We start from the raw sequence: 18,098 nt of genomic DNA on the forward strand, positions 1-18,098 counted from the left end.
CAATATTAACACAATGATAAGTCAAATCATCTAATGCCAAATTCCAGGAAAGTGTCATTTTGGCACTGAACATAAGATTTTGGCGTGATTTTTTACAGATATTTTATTAATGTTCAGAATTGATTTAAGGGCCAGTCTAAATTAATAATGGCCCAGATCTGGCCAGCAGGCCGCTAGTTGAATAGCCTTGATCTAGGCCTAACAAAAAAAATGAGGATTTTTTAGTCTACAACACAACATAGCCTAATCAGTAGCATTTTCAAAGGCAAAATGGGGATTTCATATGTGTTACCTATAATTTGTCTTCAATGTTGTGACCTTCAACTAAATAGGCTAAAACATATTTCACTGCACAACTTTATTTGAAAGAATACTGTGCTTTAAGAAAAGAAAAACCCTCCAAATACACTGGAAGACATTTATAAGTTTAGTAATAGGTCTGCTGCTAAAATACTTTTAAGAGGAAATGAGAATTACAAGAGGGAAGTGGCTCAGGTTTAAAATATACTGCATTATAGCTCTGGCCGTGGGAAGAGAACAGCCAGACCAGACAACATTTATACTGTACAGGGCCTGCTCAGTTACACAGTAACACACGGTCAGTAACAAACATTTGCCAGATAGAGTTATAGAGGATTATTGCCATTAATCAAGCAAACAATTCAACACCCTCTAAAAGAACAAACCATAAATAGCCTGTACATGGGTTAACTTCACAGATTATGAAACTGCTCACCCTCCATAACTAATTACAACATGTTAAGAATTGGTAAAGAACGAAGGATGATATTGTGGGAGGAAAGACTGACAATTTCGACTTTTGACAAAAGAGAACTTGAGATACAGTTGAAGTCGGAAGTTTACATACACTTTAGCCAAATACATTTAAACTCAGTTTTTCACAATTCCTGACATTTAATCCTAGTAAAAATTCCCTGTCTTCGGTCAGCTAGGATAACCACTTTATTTTAAGAATGTGAAATGTCAGAATAATAGTAGAGAGAATGATTTATTTCAGCTTTTATTTCTTTCATCACGTTCCCAGTGGGTCAGATGTTAACATACACTTAATTAGTATTTGGTAGCATTGCCTTTAAATTGTTTAACTTGGGTCAAACGTTTTGGGTAGCCTTCCACAACCTTCCCACAATAAGTTGGGTAAATTTTGGCCCATTCCTCCTGACAGAGCTGGTGTAACTGAGTCAGGTTTGTAGGTCTCCTTGCTCGCACACGCTTTTCAGTTCTGCCCACAAATGTTCTATAGGATTGAGGTTAGGGCTTAGTGATGGCCACTCCAATACCTGACTTTGTTGTCCTTAAGCCATTTTGACAACTTTGGAAGTATGCTTGGGGTCATTTTCCACTTGGAAGACCCATTTGCGACCAAGCTTTAACTTCCTGACTGATGTCTTGAGATGTTGCTTCAATATATCCACGTAATAATTACCTTCCTCATGATGCCATCTATTTTGTGAAGTGCACCACCCCCACAACATGATGCTGCCACCCCCGTGCTTCACGGTTGGGATGGTGTTTTTTGGCTTGCAAGCCTCCCCCTTTTTCCCCCAAACATAATGATGGTTATTATTGCCAAACAGCTCTATTTTCGTTTCATCAGACCAGAGAATATATCTCCAAAAAGCACAATCTTTGTCCCCATGTGCAGTTACAAACCGTAGTCTGTTTTTTTTAATGGCGGTTTTGGAGCAGTGGCGGCTTCTTCGTCTTGGCTGATTTCTTTTGTTTCACCATAATGTCAAGCAAAGAGGCACTGAGTTTGAAGGTAGGCCTTGGAATACATCCACAGGTACACCTCCAATTGACTAAAATTATGTCAATTAGCCTATCAGAAGCTTCTAAAGCCTTGACATCATTTTCTGGAATTTTCCAAGCTGTTTAACGGCACAGTTAACTTAGTGTATGTACACTTCTGACCCACTGGAATTGTGATACAGTGAATTATAAGTGAAATAATCTGTCCGTAAACAATTGTTGGAAAAATTACTTGTGTCGTGCACAGTAGATGTCCTAATCTACTTGCCAAAACTATAGTTTGTTAACAAGAAATTTGTGGAGTGGTTGAAAAACGAGTTTTAATGACTCCAACCTAAGTGTATGTATACTTCCGACTTCAACTGTAAGTGTGAGCTAGTTTTACGGCTGCACGGTTAATCAAATTTGTATCTAAATTGCGATATTGACATGCGCAATATCCATATCGCAAGAGGCAGTGACATTTTCAAACGCCCCTAGGCCGTCTGTAAAGCCTATTTTTTGTTTGTTTTTAACTATTGATTTATTCCTCGAGTTGACAGAGTTCTCTCTCAGTCCGTCTTCTTTTTGTCCGCTTCCCAGTCCTGCAGACAGTTCCTAGTGCTCAACATTCTCTTTGCATTATTATTTTATTTCACCTTTATTTAACCAGGTAGGCCAGTTGAGAACAAGTAATAATTTACAACTGCGACCTGGTCAAGATAAAGCAAAGCAGTGCGACAAAAACAACACGGAGTTACACATGGAATAAACAAACATACAGTCAATAACACAATAGAAAATCTGTATACAGTGTGTGCAAATGAAGTAAGCGGTAAGGCAATAAATAGGCCATAGTGGCGAAGTAATTACATTTTAGCAATTAACACTGGAGTGATAGATGTGCAGATGAGGATGTGTAAGTACAAATACTGGTATAAATACTGGTGAGCAAAAGAGCAGAAAAAAATATATATAGGGATATGGTAGGTAGTTGGTTGGATGGGATATTTACAGATGGGCTGTGTACAGCTGCAGCGATCGGTAAGCTGCTCTGACAGCCGACGCTTGAAGTTAGTGAGGGAGATATAAGTCTCCAACTTCAGTGATTTTTGCAATTCATTCCAGTCATTGGCAGCAGAGAACTGGAAGGAAAGGAGGCCAAAGCAAGTGTTGCCTTTGGGGATGACTAGTGAAATATACCTGCTGGAGCCCGTGCTACGGGTGGGTGTTGCTATGGTGACCAGTGAGCTGAGATAAGGCGGAGCTTTACCTAGCAAAGACTTATAGATGATCTGGAGCCAGTGGGTTTGGCGACGAATATGTCGCATACAGGTCGCAATGGTGGGTAGTATATGGGGCTTTGGTGACAAAACGGATGGCACTGTGATAGACTGCAACCAATTTACTGAGTAGAGTGTTGGAGGCTATTTTGTTAATTACATCGACGAAGTCAAGGATCGGCAGGATAGTCAGTTTTACGAGGGTATGTTTGGCAGCATGAGTGAAGGAGGCTTTGTTGCGAAATAGAAAGCCGATTCTAGATTTAACTTTGGATTGGAGGATGCTTAATGTGAGTCTGGAAGGAGAGTTTACAGTCTAGCCAGACACCTAGGTATTTATCGTTGTCCACATATTCTTAGTCAAAACCGTCCAGAGTTGTGATGCTAGGTGGGTGGATGCAGGCAGCGATCGGTTGAAGAGCATGCACTTAGTTTAACTAGCGTTTAAGAGCAGTTGGAGGCCATGGAAGGAGTGTTGTATGGAGTTGAAGCCCGTTTGGAGGTTTGTTAGCACAGTGTCCAAAGAAGGGCCAGATGTATACAGAATGGTGTCGCCTGCGTAGAGGTGGATCAAAGAATCACCCACAGCAAGAGCGACATTATTGATATATACAGAGAAAAGAGTTGGCCCAAGAATTGAACCCTGTGGCACCCCCATAGAGACTGCCAGAGGTCCGGACAATAGGCCCTCCGATTTGACACACTGAAATCTGAGAAGTAGTTAGTGAACCAGGCGAGGCAGTCATTAGAGAAACCAAGGCTGTTGAGTCTGCCGATAAGAATACAGTGATTGACAGAGTCGAAAGCCTTGGCCAGGTTGATAAAGACGGGTACACAGTACTGTTTTTTATCAATAGTAGTTATGATATCGTTTAGGATCTTGAGCGTGGCCGCGATGCACGCATGACCAGCTGGGAAACCAGATTGCATAGCGGAGAAGGTATGGTGGGATTCGAGATGGTCGATGATCTGTTGGTTAACTTGGCTTTCGAAGACTTTAGAAAGGCAGGGCAGAATGGTTATAAATCTAACAGTTTGGATCTAGAGTGTCTCCCCCTTTGAAGAGGGGGATGACCGCATGCATGGACCAAACAGCATGCAGTCAACAGAACGACGCAGCTTTCCACTTTGCTTGTTAATACAAATCCACGTTTTCTATATTATACGATTAGTTTGTGTAACTTCCTCTCTGCAAAATGCTAGTTAGTCGCTCTTGAGCTCTAAATGTGCCTAAAAAGTGTGTTAGCTAGCAATTAGCATTAGGAGCTAACACGCTATCTAAATCCACTGAGCTAGGGCAAATATTGCTAGCAAACCTTTGCTTTAATACAGGCCGGTACCAGTGGAAGTATATCAGCACTGTTTGTGCAACAGCTTGTTCTTAATCAGAGAGGAAAATATGAACGTACTATTTAAAATGTATTTAAATAATTGATTTAAACCTAATTAGGGTCCCATGGGAAACACTGACCAACACTTTGATTCATACTCTGTCACAAACATCTCCTCCCTTACTTTTCCATTCGTTGTCACGCCAAACTAAACTACAATCCAAGTGTCCACTGTATTCTAACCATAAAATTAGAATGATCATTTTATTTATGATTCCATCAGTTTACCTAAGTGTTCCGATCTATAAATCACAAGTAAAAACGCAATATATGGTACAAAAATCACAATTCGATTTTTTTTGCTCATATTGTGCAGCCCTAGCTAGTATCAGTGATCGTTTGACGATCTACTAGGACAGCCAGCTGACATAGTTACAAAAGAACAATTAGCTCTGACTGAATCCAAAGTCAAGTCGTTACGCAAGACCAAAACTTCCTTTCGACATTGTTTGCACAGATAAGTTCCAATTCAGTCAATACAGGGCAGTGGCCAGAAGCATTCTAAAGGCTACTTCCCAAAAAGATTACAGAAGCAAAACTACAAACAACTGAGAACCTCACCACTACACACCAATGGGTATTAGGCCTAGCTACACCATGGCTATAGAACTAAAGGTGGTGTTATGTAGGCTATCTCATTACATATCGCAATATAATTTTGTGACGATATTATATTGTTTTTGCTACTACAGGTAGCGTTAGCTGGCACTAGTCGGCTGCGCCAAAACGTCTGTTTTTTCCATCCTATAGCTTAATTCTCCATGCTCTTTCTAAATAGTGAGAAAACATATTTTCAGGACTTTTATTTCCCTGACTGATCTAAACTCGTTCTCATGCTCTCTAGTGAGAAATGTGTTTGCAACATCAAATAGCATTAAAATTGCAGTATCGGATCGCAATACATATAGAATTGTGATAATCGCAATACATATTGTATCGGCAACTTAAATACTAGCCTAAAAAGATAAGCATTATTTCACAGAGCAATTAACACAACCATAAACTACTTGCCAAACAGTTGAAGTAGCTATGCGCTGTTGTCAAGGCAGGATGCTCACATTCAAATCAGTGGTTGTTTGGGTCAAATGTGTTTTGGAAAGTCTGAAAGAGGAATAGAGTGAGGGGCAGAACAGACCCCCAGGTGATAAGATCACAACAACCCACATTGACAGACAAACGCTGAGCTGTCAAATAAATCACCCTGATAGAAAGAAGACTGAGGAATCACTTGACTGGCAAACAACTACACTAAACAATCAAAATATTAGACTAACCCTAATCATTCAATGACTTAAAACAAATGACAATGACATAAAACAAATAGCATCAAATGGCTAAACTTAGCAAAATATTTTGGCTAACTAAACAGTAAATGTACAGTTTGTAGGTGTATAGCATGTAGGCCTATTTGTTGAGTTACAATTGTTAAAAAAAAGGAAAATAACTTAGTGAATGAATGTTCAGCACAGTAGTACACAGACCTAGATGCTCCCTCATAAGGATATGAATGAATGCTGTTGTGTCTACTTCTATAGGAGACACAACGGCATACATGTGACCTACTTTTTGTGTGTATGTACTGACAAGTCTGTGCAACTGATAAAAGCAAACACACACTACATGTTAAGGTTTTTAAATGTACGTAAATTGTAAAGTCTTGTCTCTAATGTCTTGGACTCCAGTAAGACTAGCTGTCGCCATTGCATCGGCTAATGGGATCCTAATAAAATCAAAGAAATATAATCAAGTCCAAGATAGCTAGACACACCCTGATTCATGTCCTTCCCTTTGTTTGATTACATTTTACGTTTTTGGATAACTAGGCTACCTTCTTCAACCACACGTTATAACTAGGCCTTCCTCTTTTCAGTGCAACATGCAGACCGGATATTTAACACGGTGGTATGTATTTCACATTCTCAGAAAAAAAAGCTATTAATCCTTAAGAGTCGATTGACGCACCCCAGTTATAGCGCTGTTTGTCAGACCAAGGAGACATCACAAAAATCAGTCTTCTCACAAAAAGCATCTGAACGGTTTGGTGTAAAGGATGAGACTCTCACGAACACAATGGCGTTTTCCGTGTTGCTCTACGATCCCCACTACCCCACGGGACTGAAGGTAGCCCAGTACCATTTAACTTTTTTTTTTTTTTGAAGTATGGAAGTAGTTTTGTACCCAAAAAAAGGGGGTTAAATGTGTCTAAAACATATATACACTGAACAAAAATATAAATGTAACATGTAAAGTGTTGGTCCCATGTTCCATGAGCTGAAATGTTCTGTATGCACAAAAAGCTTATTTCTCACAACTTTGTTTACCTCCCTGTTAGTGAGCATTTCTCCTTTGTCAAGATAATCCATCCACCTGACAGATGTGACATATCAAGAAGCTGAGTAAACAGCATGATCATTACACAGGCGCACCTTGTGCTGGGATCAATAAAAGGCCACAACAAGTTGAGGGTGCGTGCAATTGTCATGATGACTGCCGGAATGTACACCAGAGCGGTTGCCAGAGAATTAAATTTGTCTACCATAAGCTTCCAACGTTGTTTTAGAGAATTTGGCAGTATGTCCAACCGGGCTCACAAACACAGACCACGCCAGTCAAGGAGCCCCATGTCCAGCTTCTTCACCTGCGGGATCTTCTGAGGGGGGAGGATTGATGCTGAGGAGTATTTCTCTGTAATAAAGCCCTTTTCTGGGGAAAAACTCATTCTGATTGGATGGGCCTAGGTCCCCAGTGGGTGGACAGTCATGTGAAATCCATAGATTAGGGCCTAATGAATTTATTTAAATTGATTGATTTCCTTTTATGAACTGTAACTCAGCAACATCTTTGAAATTGTTGCATTTATATTTTTGTTCAGTATATATATTTCCTGACTGTTCTTATATATCTTCTAGATAGACGACAGACACTTCAAAACCTTATTACTTAAGATACATTTTTTGACGGTCTGTTCTGCCATTTCTGAATGAGTTATTCAATGCGTTTCTATGGGCTACAGTAGTAAAGGCCAAACTCAATATTTTATCCCCACATTTTGTTAAATATATTTTTTATACCTACAAGGGTCCTGACAATCTAAATCAAATAACAAAAAAGGATCCATGGTATAACCATCTTAAACCCCAACGGTTTAGACTTTTAGGGATTAAGAACCTGTACGAGTGAGTCTTTGCAGGTGTCAGTGAGTAGCGCACATATTCCTATTCAACCACATGTTTTTCGTCAGACAGCTTTGTGCTATTTTGATGAAGGAAAAAGCTGTGGAACTTTAAACATTTGCTATGCGAAATAAAAGCATATTCATCACACTTGACCCATGATGCTAACAGAGAAGGGTCCAGAAACTTCCAACAAAATGACAATGTAACCTATTGAGCATCCCATTGTATTTATACATATATGACTCACAACAATACATCTGTGGTTTAATGTCCTACTCCACAGTTCCCCAACTGGCAGCTCTAGGGACAAAAATGGCCTGCGAGTGATTTTATTTGGCCCCCTAATTTTTCACAGCAAAAAAAATATATAGATATATTTTGTTGTTGGACATAAAAGACTAAAAACACCAGCAAAACAGCTCCAAGTGATTTACATATTGTAAATCTATTATTTCTAAGTATTCCCACACGTAATAGAGATATGTGATCGTATACAAATGGAAACAATGTTTGAAATTACTATGTTTCAGTCAAATGTTATATCTGTTTGGGCTTCTTGCTGTCAATTTGCAGTATTCAAATTATTTGAAAATTATGTTCCGGCCCCCTGACCATCCTTTAAGAAGAAAAAAATGTATCGTCCCGAGGCTGAATGCAGCTGATGATCCATGTCCGACTCATTGACATGGTTTACTATAATGCTACTGTGAGGAGAAACAGTAAGGTATACATGCTTATAACCTAAAATCCACCCACCCATCCTGATACAAAAAAACAGGGTCGTGTTGAGCAATTCCTTTTCACGGTGCGATTCCATCCAAAATTCTCCTCATCCTCTCAATTCAAACAAAACACCACTAATAGAAAACAAACTGTAAAATATATGAAAATCCAGACAAATAACAAAATTGGACTGTCAGTTTGTGGGAAGATGTGTGAATACACTGATCAGATCCATAACAGATCACATTGATGGGAAACAATATATAGGGTTAGGGTTCCCACACGGAAAACAGACATTAGACAGAGGTGTACCTATGCTAATTAGCTATCTGTGTCTCTGAACACCTCTGCGGAAACAAAAGACAGGCGCCACAACGTGTTGCCACTGAAAAATACTGTCAGCTGGCTGCAACTGTGTTAAAAGCAGTTTAAACAGTTTACAGTAAGTGTAGATTTAGCATTTGTGTTTTTTATTATTATTTTGTATATATGAAAGTAGTACCACAATTGAAAATCGATACACGGTTTAATGGAGTATTTGGCCGTTTTGGCTGCCAGAGCCAATTCGCCTCTACACAGAACATGGAAGGTCCTTGGACTATAAGGAATAACATTAGGCTCCTGGCGGGTAGGAGCGTTGGCCCAGTAACCAAAAGGTTGCTGGATCGAATCCCTGACAAGGTAAAAATCTGTCGTTCTGCCCCTGAGCAAGGCAGTTAACCCACTGTTCGCCGGGCGCCGAAGACGTGGATGTTGATTAAGGCAGCCCTACACACCTCTCTGATTCTGAGGGGTTTTGTTAAATGCAGAAGACACATTTCAGTTAAATGCATTCAGTTGTACAACTGACTAGGTAATCCCCCTATCTCTTTCCTTTAGTCCATTGTTGGACTCGACTGATGGCTAATTCCAGCCAGCATGAATATAAAAAGGGATCAGGCGGGGCTTACTGTTCCGTTCCCACCATCTTCCTTTACCTTCAATGAATAATTACCAAATACATTGGATCATATGTTGGCCATCTTATGCTCTGTGCTGCTGCTGTCACTAGGAAGAACAAACACACAGAACCATATATATTGAATATATTGAATATGAAACAACACATGCCAAGTTCAAGGACAAAGCCTCCCTGCAACATATCAATCAACCCGATGTGTGCGAGGCAGATAGATTGAATGGAGAACATCGGCGTCTTGGGGCACAAAACTGTGGAAATGTCAGCGTATGAACGCATTTCAACCGTCTAGAATAAGAAATATGGACGCCATTCTTTTGAGAGCATTGGAAGACTGCATTTAGAGCGAAGCATCCTTGCATTATCTATTTGTTTTTAAATTAATGGCTATATGTCATGTCTACATCTGGATTAAGTTGATCCCAAATGCAGATAAAATGTTTGTGTAATCGCCAATGCGTTGCAAGACACTGTACTGCACATCGTACTGTGAATGGGCACCCAGGTACTTTATGAATGGAAGTGGTCACATGACCGCACCACCTCCCGACCAGATATTTCTCACTGACTGTCAACAAGCGCACGAAAGCGATCAGTCCATTAAAACAATACGGATTTACAGCGATAAATAATTTAAATGTACACAAATGACCTTATTTCAAGTTCACAATCACATAAATACTGCTTTCCGGGTTCAGGCCAGTACATTTGGAACGCATTACGTCCATTAAAAAAAAATATATATGAATGAGATTGTAATATGCAAATGAGTGTGATTGAGAAAAAATATGGCGTCTTCTACTTCTGGATTCTGACATTGCAGCAACCAGTTTACAGCCACATTAACATTGAATAATTATAATATTGAGGGAATATTTTTTTAAACCACATTACTATTTTATGATACTCTCTTAGTTCATGTAGAGGAGTTAACGTTAACCTGTTATCAAATGCCAAGAAAACACTATCGTAGATAATATTGAATCTTATGACAATATCATTTTAAAGCTGATAAGCATAGGGTCTTAAATCCTATGTACAAACACATCATCTAGCCACAGTGACTGTATGTGTGACTACATCGTGTCATTTATTACAGTCTGAAATAGCAACAGATATTATCCAATTGCAGTCAAATCATAAAGGTATTCTTCAAAGACAATATTGATGAAACAACTACCATGTATTGCATTAATTGAGGCTATTGTTATAAAGTGGACTGTATACCATTTTCTGTACAGTTGTCAAAATTACATTTAGCATCTCTCGTTGCCATAATATAATAAGAGGCCTCTATTTCTATTAAATCCAGTCCCAAAACACATTGGTTTATTTTATATTATCAAAACAAACAAAATAGATGTTTGTCTTTTGTATTACTTCAATAGTAATCGAATTTAAATATGAAAGTGTGTAGAACCAATGTGCAGAAGCAATGATCCTAGTGGAACAGAGTAGTCATTTAGAATCCTGCAAATCATTGCAGTGAAGATTAGACACATGAAGGACATCGTTTCATTCTAGAATGTGGGGTAAAATGTACTCACTCGTTGTTTGGATTTGTCGAATCTTCGCTCATCTTTTCTCAAGGGGATCCAAATCCTGGCAATAGCATCGAGGACGCAGTGACGGCGGGGAAATAAACCGCAAATATCACCATTTTCTTTTGCATAAAACACCCAGATATTGGATAAAAGTAAATGGTCTTACAGTGGTGTATGCATAAGTGAGCTTTATTTCGGAAAACCAAGTAGCCTAGCTAGCTGTAACTAAATTGCCAGGAGGAATGACAACCGATGATTCATTTTATCTTCCCTGGAAGTAAAATCCAACCAGAATAAAATACACAGCTTCGTCATCCTCATCGCCAACACGAAATCCAATGCGTTCAGATGCTACATTTTTTACAAAATAAACCCGACATTTGGCACGTTATTCGTGTTTAGCTATCGAGCGTTCCCTCGCCAACTTCAGGTCCAGGACAACACTTGAAAAGCGCTGCAGCGTTGATCCGTCAATGTGTCGGTGTACGTTGAATTATAACCTCCACAACTGGGGGGAAAAGTCAGGCCTACAAACTAATTTCAATGGTGAAATTGAAGTACATTAGGCAAAAACTGTGAGTAAAATTTTCTCGAAGAAGTTGTTGGACATCTGCTTTAATCGAATTCCATTTTCAACTCGGGCAATGAACATCGGAAAACTGGGCGGAAGCGTCGACCCAGCTCGAGAATGAAATCCTTCCGCGTGGCCGCAAAAAACATATATGTCAAAGGAATCTCAACTATTAATACAATTACTTACATCTACTCGAAACATATTTAATTCGTTTTCATGTTCAAATATGCCTGTGTCATTTGGCATATACATTGATTATTTATATCCAAAGTTAACCTAAAGTAGTCCCTGCACTTCCCGAACGAAGTTTCCTTTCAATCACGCATTGATACACAGAAAAGGGAAGCGTCTGTGTGATAGCACGCAAAATAGAAAATAATATGTAGGAAGGATTGTGTGTGTGACTGTGTAATAGCACCGCCAATATCAAGTGTAGATTCTGTTAACTTGGGTTGCATTTCGCGCATTATTATCACATAAAAAACCCACTTTCATACTGGATGACTAGTGCTATAAAATGGAGGAGATAGTTTAGACATACAGTATGAGCCGAATACATGGTGCAGCACGTGGAATTACATCAGATTCCCTACATGATTTCAAATAGCAGAGAAGGAAGGCTATAGTTGTATTCTTCAATCTGCTTCTCATTTATTGGCTGTAGGCTTGATCTTAAGTTTAGGTCTGAGGCCCGATATGTGATTGGTGATTCGTGTAATTTGTTTGACTTTGAATTGCATACAATTATTGTATCATGTTGAAATCCCAAATAACATTGTATCTGCAGCGACCTCATGGCCAGGCCAGGAAAATTATCCTGAGTATATTTACTGCGACCAGAATATCATTTTCTCAAAACTGTTACCTTTTTTCTGGTATGTAAAAGGTCATAATAATACACAATAATATTATGTTTTAATCTAAATTATACTTGAAGACAGGTAATAATGTTAGCCAGGTATTTAAGCCCTTCACAGCCATAGCTTTAGAAAATAATAGATTCTTGAATGAAATTCCATTAACCAGCAAGTGCAGGCCTTTGACAAAACCTACTCCATTCAGCATGTTTACAGATCTTTAACTATATTATAATTATTGTATTGTTCTAGCTACGTGTTTCTCCAAAAGATAGTGTGAATGTAGCATAATGTGCTATTACATTGGCATTCCGCGGACAACCATTGGAAATTGGGAAATATCTCTGAGCTCTCCTTGTTGGATTTCATTCATGTATTTTGTGAGATAGAGACAGCTAGAAAACAAATGCAATACCAATTGACAAGTTAACTGCAAATCCATATGGTATGAATTCATCTTATTCACTAGACTAGTTGAAGATTTGTGATATGCAACCAATGGGGTGGTTATATAAGTCTTTATGCTATTGGATTTCTGTGCTGTGTGGAATGGCAAGAGATCAGGCTAAATGATTCTACCCGGTTGTCATAGTGACAGTATGTTGTGTCAGAAGTTTCTTTGTATTTCACTGGCTCCCATACAGCTTGTGCTACGGCCTATGTAGCAGCTGTATAAAACAGCCCCAATCAGTAGATACAGTACATTGCTCTATCTAATGAGATGCATAGTTAACGCATATTGAACTGCTCTCAGGTGTTTGAAAATATGTCCTATCTGTCATGACAGTGGGGGGTGGAGCTTATCAGTGTAACACAATGGTCTGATTTGGTGGGTAGCTGCTGATATTCTCAGAACAAAGGTTTAGTTTTTTTGTTCAGGTTAATTTTCCAACAATATGGTGCAGTCTCGATGGCCCAATTATGTACAGTCTCATACGCATGTCGATGTTATCAAACAGATGTTGGTGGCAATGGATTCATAAAATGAACTCATTTTAAAAAGTCGGCTACAGTAGTGCACTTTTCACCCCTCCGTTCATAAATAGAATCAAGCATCCTCATGCTTAGGCTTACGTCCACATGCCCAAATAAAGTGTCATTTGAGAAGAAAACCAATGACCATCTTTGAATTTTCCCACTAGCATGCCTCTATCCTTTGGAGTGTTCAGAGTTCAGGAAGTCAGCTTGTTTTCTCATCTCACAAATATGAATTGCCTATATTGCATTTCCTGTGTTGTTCACTCAACACAGTGTACTGAGCAAAAGGGCAACAGGATGTTTAGCTCACAGAGAGAAGCCTTAGTGCACTACTTCCCTCACAACGAGCAATAAGGGTCAACTGTTGAAGGAGATATATAACATAATGAATCAATAAGATGTTGACCTACTTACAGTACCTGAAGATTAGATCTATAACAGGGTTAGCTTCTCAAGTCTTAACCCAATGAGTTCCACCATAACGGTGCGTTTTAGGATTCTAACCCCTTTTAATCAAGTTTCAAGTTTTAATGTCACATGCACAATCACAGTGAAATGTCTTTCTAAACATTGTGTGTTTGAGCTACAGACTTCTGGGTTGTACCGTTGGATTTGTCTATTTCTTCTGCATCCGTAGATACCATTAGTCTGTATGTTTAACAGGGGTTGAGCTAGAGTGGTGTTTGTGAGGCAAGGGTGGATCCCGAAGGTGCCCAAGGGGGCGGGTCTTTTTCCAAAAACGTCTGCAGAGTCTGAATGGTTTGAGCTACAAACTATTGAAAGCTAAGACTCTCACACTCACAAGCTACACACAAGTAATTAGAAGGTAAGGTGTTCTTCTACATAGACGATCATAGGAAATCCCAGGACATAGTGTCTATAATACTGTAATAAGCTCACGTAGTTGATGTCAAAATCCACACAGTTGACAATTCCCAGTGAGCAAACGATTTCTGTACAGCATTCATATAAATACATCTTTATCCGGTTTTTGCTTTGGCGGACCTTGTTTTTCTTATTGACATTTGTCAATAAACTCATGAATAAAACTGTTTATGTCAAATAGTTTTGTGTTCTACTTGTAGCCCTGGTTGTTCTGATAAGAAAATGGTAAAACACTTCATTGTGAGGCTAAATATAAAGGCTGGACATGCAGATAAATGAAAATCAGATCAACTAAAAGCCGATTTTTTCTTGTGTCTCAGGGCTGATAGGGTTAAGGGAGTAACAACTCATGGCAACGCATTTCATAGATGTAACAACACATTTTTTATAGATGCAGTAGATCTCTGTTAGACAAATAATTCACTCACACTGCAAAAATGCCCACCAAAATTCAACATTCCAAGGAAAGTGAGTTATGACACACATTGAAACACAGTCTAGGGACACAACGTGGCTACTGAAGGAAGATGCTCAAGGTGAAACATGTCCAAAGCTGCGTTCTATTCAAAGCAGTAGCAGCACCAGTTTCTAGCTCTCATATTTGACCACAATTAGGTGACGACCTCAAACTCAGGTGATCACAGGTGATCGCTATAATAAGCAGCAGAGTAGACAGACATCCTCTGGTCACAAAAGTCCCTCTTTGTATGAACATTATGGCGAGAACTGGATGTGTGTACATCATCAGACGTTCAGTCTGTGGAGACCTCCTGGAGCCCGTAAAGAGAAGATGATAAACCACAAATCTTAAAGACACTAATCTAAGGATCCTGTGCCTTTTTTATATACATTGTGTCCCTCTCTCTCTTGTTTCTTTGGTGTAAACCACAACGGGTTGGGTTCCCTTTATGTTCCTGTTGACTTCAATTTGCCATCTAACCAGACAATGTACTAGCCTAGTCTACGGGCTGGGACCCAACTCAACAGAGGTGGGGCTTTGAACAAGAGGTACTGTTTAAAGGGCTGCCAGCTGAACACAACAATGCATACCTATGATTAGTGCGGGTCCAGCCTCGGAAGCTCGTGGCTGTCAGGCACACTAATTGCTGGGTGTCGAGCGGAAAAGGTGTAGCTGCTCCAAGGAGAGGAAGTGTTAGGGCCTTCAGGCATATTTGACTACTGCATATGTATGTGGACCTATGACTGCCTGTGGGACTTTTTCACCAGAACGTGACTAAAACTGGTTTAGAGTAGACAGACAACACTGCATGGTAATATTGAAGTACTTTTGAGGTAGCGACATGTGACTATGAGTCCATGTGTTGGACCTGTTGTTGACCCACCTAAGGAGAGTGTACTTATCTAGGAAATTGGCCAGTTAGAGAATCTGGCTAAATGGATGGGTAAAGTGTGTCATGCTTAGAGAGTTGAGGGATGTGCTTGACCAGATTGAAATAGCCCCTGTTTAGTTCAATAACATACTGCACTGTGGGCTTAGAATTGATACTTGGACTATTTGTTTTCGTTTTAACTTACAATGGGCCTTTTCTAGTAATTTCAGACTAGTTTCTGTGGTTGTATGTTAGTGTTATTTAAACCTGATCCTGTTAAAGCAGGGAACTGTGTTTTGGGTGAGGTAGACAGGCCTTTGTTGCTTGGGGGTGGGGGTGGGGGTGGGGGTGGGGGGGTGGTGTATTTGGGCAGCGTCAGTTGAATTGGCTTCCCTGTAATCATCCGACCCCACAGGATAAAAGGGATTAATGAACACGTTGGAAAGGAAGTTACAGATGACTGTTTACCATTCTCATGGGGATGTTACAAAGAGCAGAGAACGAGAAGGAGAGAGAGAGAGACCGACAGACAGAGAGAGAGAGAGGCACATAGAGGTTTAAAGGTTACCCTCATTGTATTGATAAAGGCCCCCTTATTGATTATCTATGTGAATATTCAGTGTATATACTCCTACAATGTACTCAGCGGATTGACCCATTGTTGTCTCACAACTCTCACTGTGTATGTGGTTTTCACACAGTCAGACAGCCAATATGACAAATGAATTGACAAACACTGCAGCGATGAATCTGAAATGAGTTATGAATGTGGTGTGTTTCTGTGAAAACTTTTTTAAATTTCAGTCCCCCATTGCCTAACCTGGCCCGGAGACTTTTCCAGTCTCCCTCAAACCCGGAGGAGGAATCACTGATGGAAAGCTCTGAGTCACACATGACTCCCCATCTTACTCTTTGCAAGAATATTTGAATATTTTTTCTCCCGTTGAGCATCCCCCAACACTCACCCAGACACCCACCCACACAACCAGTGACAATATGGTCCCCACTCCCTCCCGACTTCAGCTGTGTGACCCCCCCTTCCCCCCCATCCTCCCCTTAATCCTTCCCGCTTCATCTGGGAACCACCAGTACCTCCTCCATAAAGAGGCGCATTGTGCCCAGATTATTTGATTGTTTTCAGATGTCAGAGCTTTTCCTACACAAAAGAGGAAGAACAGGGGCCTGTCCAGAAAAGCCTCTCGGGGCTGCTTAGCCCCCAGGGGTGGGTGGGGTGGGGGTGGTGGGGGTGGATGGAGAGACACAGGGGGATCGGCGGCGGGCTAGGGGAGCGGACACACGACTCAGGAAGTGACCCCTGCGATGCAAGATTACACACAATGTGCTCTCACACAACTTCTTCTAGTCCCTTCGCTCGGAACGTACCAAGTGCCGAGGCAGCCAAAGGGGTGGCACGGGAAGAGCGAAGGAAGGAATCCTCCTGGCTGCTCTCTTCAACATCCATTCAGAAAGGCTTGATGCTGGGTGGGGGCGGTACTTCAGGGATGAAAAGTAGCCGTATGGAAATGGATGAGTAGTAGGCAGGGGTGAGAGGTGAGGGTTGGGGATGAGGTGGGTGGGTGTTGGCCCGCTCTACCAGCAGATGTGAACAGGGATGGAGGGATGGAAGGAGGGGAGGGGTAGAGGGGAAGGTATGGGGTGATGCAGGAATAGGGGGAAGCAAGCGGAACCACGAAGGGAAAGGTATAGTACACTATGCTAGGGAATAATGGGTGTGATTCAGGGCTTTTTAAGCATGGAGTCCCGTGCCTGTCAAATAGCATGTAACCAGCAGCTTTTCTTTCTCTGTGTGTGTGTGTGATGGTCGAGTAGTGTGGAGGGGAAGCAGCTCACTAACGCTGAATGGCGCTTTTGTTCCGGGGTCGTTGCGTTTTTTTACATTCGACCGAGACTGTCTTTGCATGAGAGGAGCAATAAAACGTGGTCTCTTCCTACACCCTCCCTCCATCCCCCCCTCTCCCATTCACCCTTTCTACCTGTCCCCCTCAACCTTGAGAAGAGGCTAGTGTCATTGGGCTCTTCAGAGTGCGGCTGTGTTTGTCCAGTGAGAAAAGAAGGAGGGATTTGTGAAAATATGGAGGAGAGGAAGTACATATCAGGCCTTTGCCTTATGATTCCTGCAGAGCTCAGAGATGGTGGGAGCAAACCTGATGATGAGAGAGCAAATGAAAAAAGGACCCGGATGATGGTGCCACACACACACACACACATACACTCCACCCCCATCCGCACTGTCCGTGTGTGACTCACAGAGCAACGGCAGCAGCACCGTGAGAACGTGAAGCTGGCTGTACATTCACAGTGTATTCAAACCCTGCTCTAAATAGCTGTGCCTCCTCTGAACAGAAAAATCCATGCATTCGAAATGACTGAACCATACATTAATTAAATATACTTTTTCACGCAGCTCTCAAAGGAGCGCTGCACAGACAATGGCAGTTTGTCTCTCCCTTGCCTACATACCATATGTGTATGACTCATTCATGGGAATGAGTCAGACTGTATGGGTGCAACTAATCATGTATGTATGTATGTATGTATGTATGTATGTATGTATGTATGTATGTATGTATGTATGTATGTATGTATGTATGTATGTATGTACAGTATGTATGTGGATGTACTTAA

At 40.6% G+C, this 18,098-nt stretch overlaps 1 protein-coding gene across 1 annotated transcript in view; it reads right to left on the bottom strand.

Annotated features, from left to right (window-relative positions):
* Positions 1 to 11,671, bottom strand: part of spred1 (sprouty related EVH1 domain containing 1) — a 66,349-nt gene extending 54,678 nt beyond the window's left edge. The window contains exon 1 of the mRNA XM_071365682.1: positions 10,831 to 11,671. Coding sequence (XP_071221783.1) covers positions 10,831 to 10,862 — 32 coding nt within the window. The 5' untranslated portion in view covers positions 10,863 to 11,671. The remainder of the gene's footprint in view (positions 1 to 10,830) is intronic.
* Between the last annotated feature and the right edge of the window lie 6,427 nt (positions 11,672 to 18,098).

Source organism: Salvelinus alpinus, chromosome 25 (genome assembly GCF_045679555.1).
Source record: "Salvelinus alpinus chromosome 25, SLU_Salpinus.1, whole genome shotgun sequence".
NCBI lineage: Eukaryota > Metazoa > Chordata > Actinopteri > Salmoniformes > Salmonidae > Salvelinus > Salvelinus alpinus.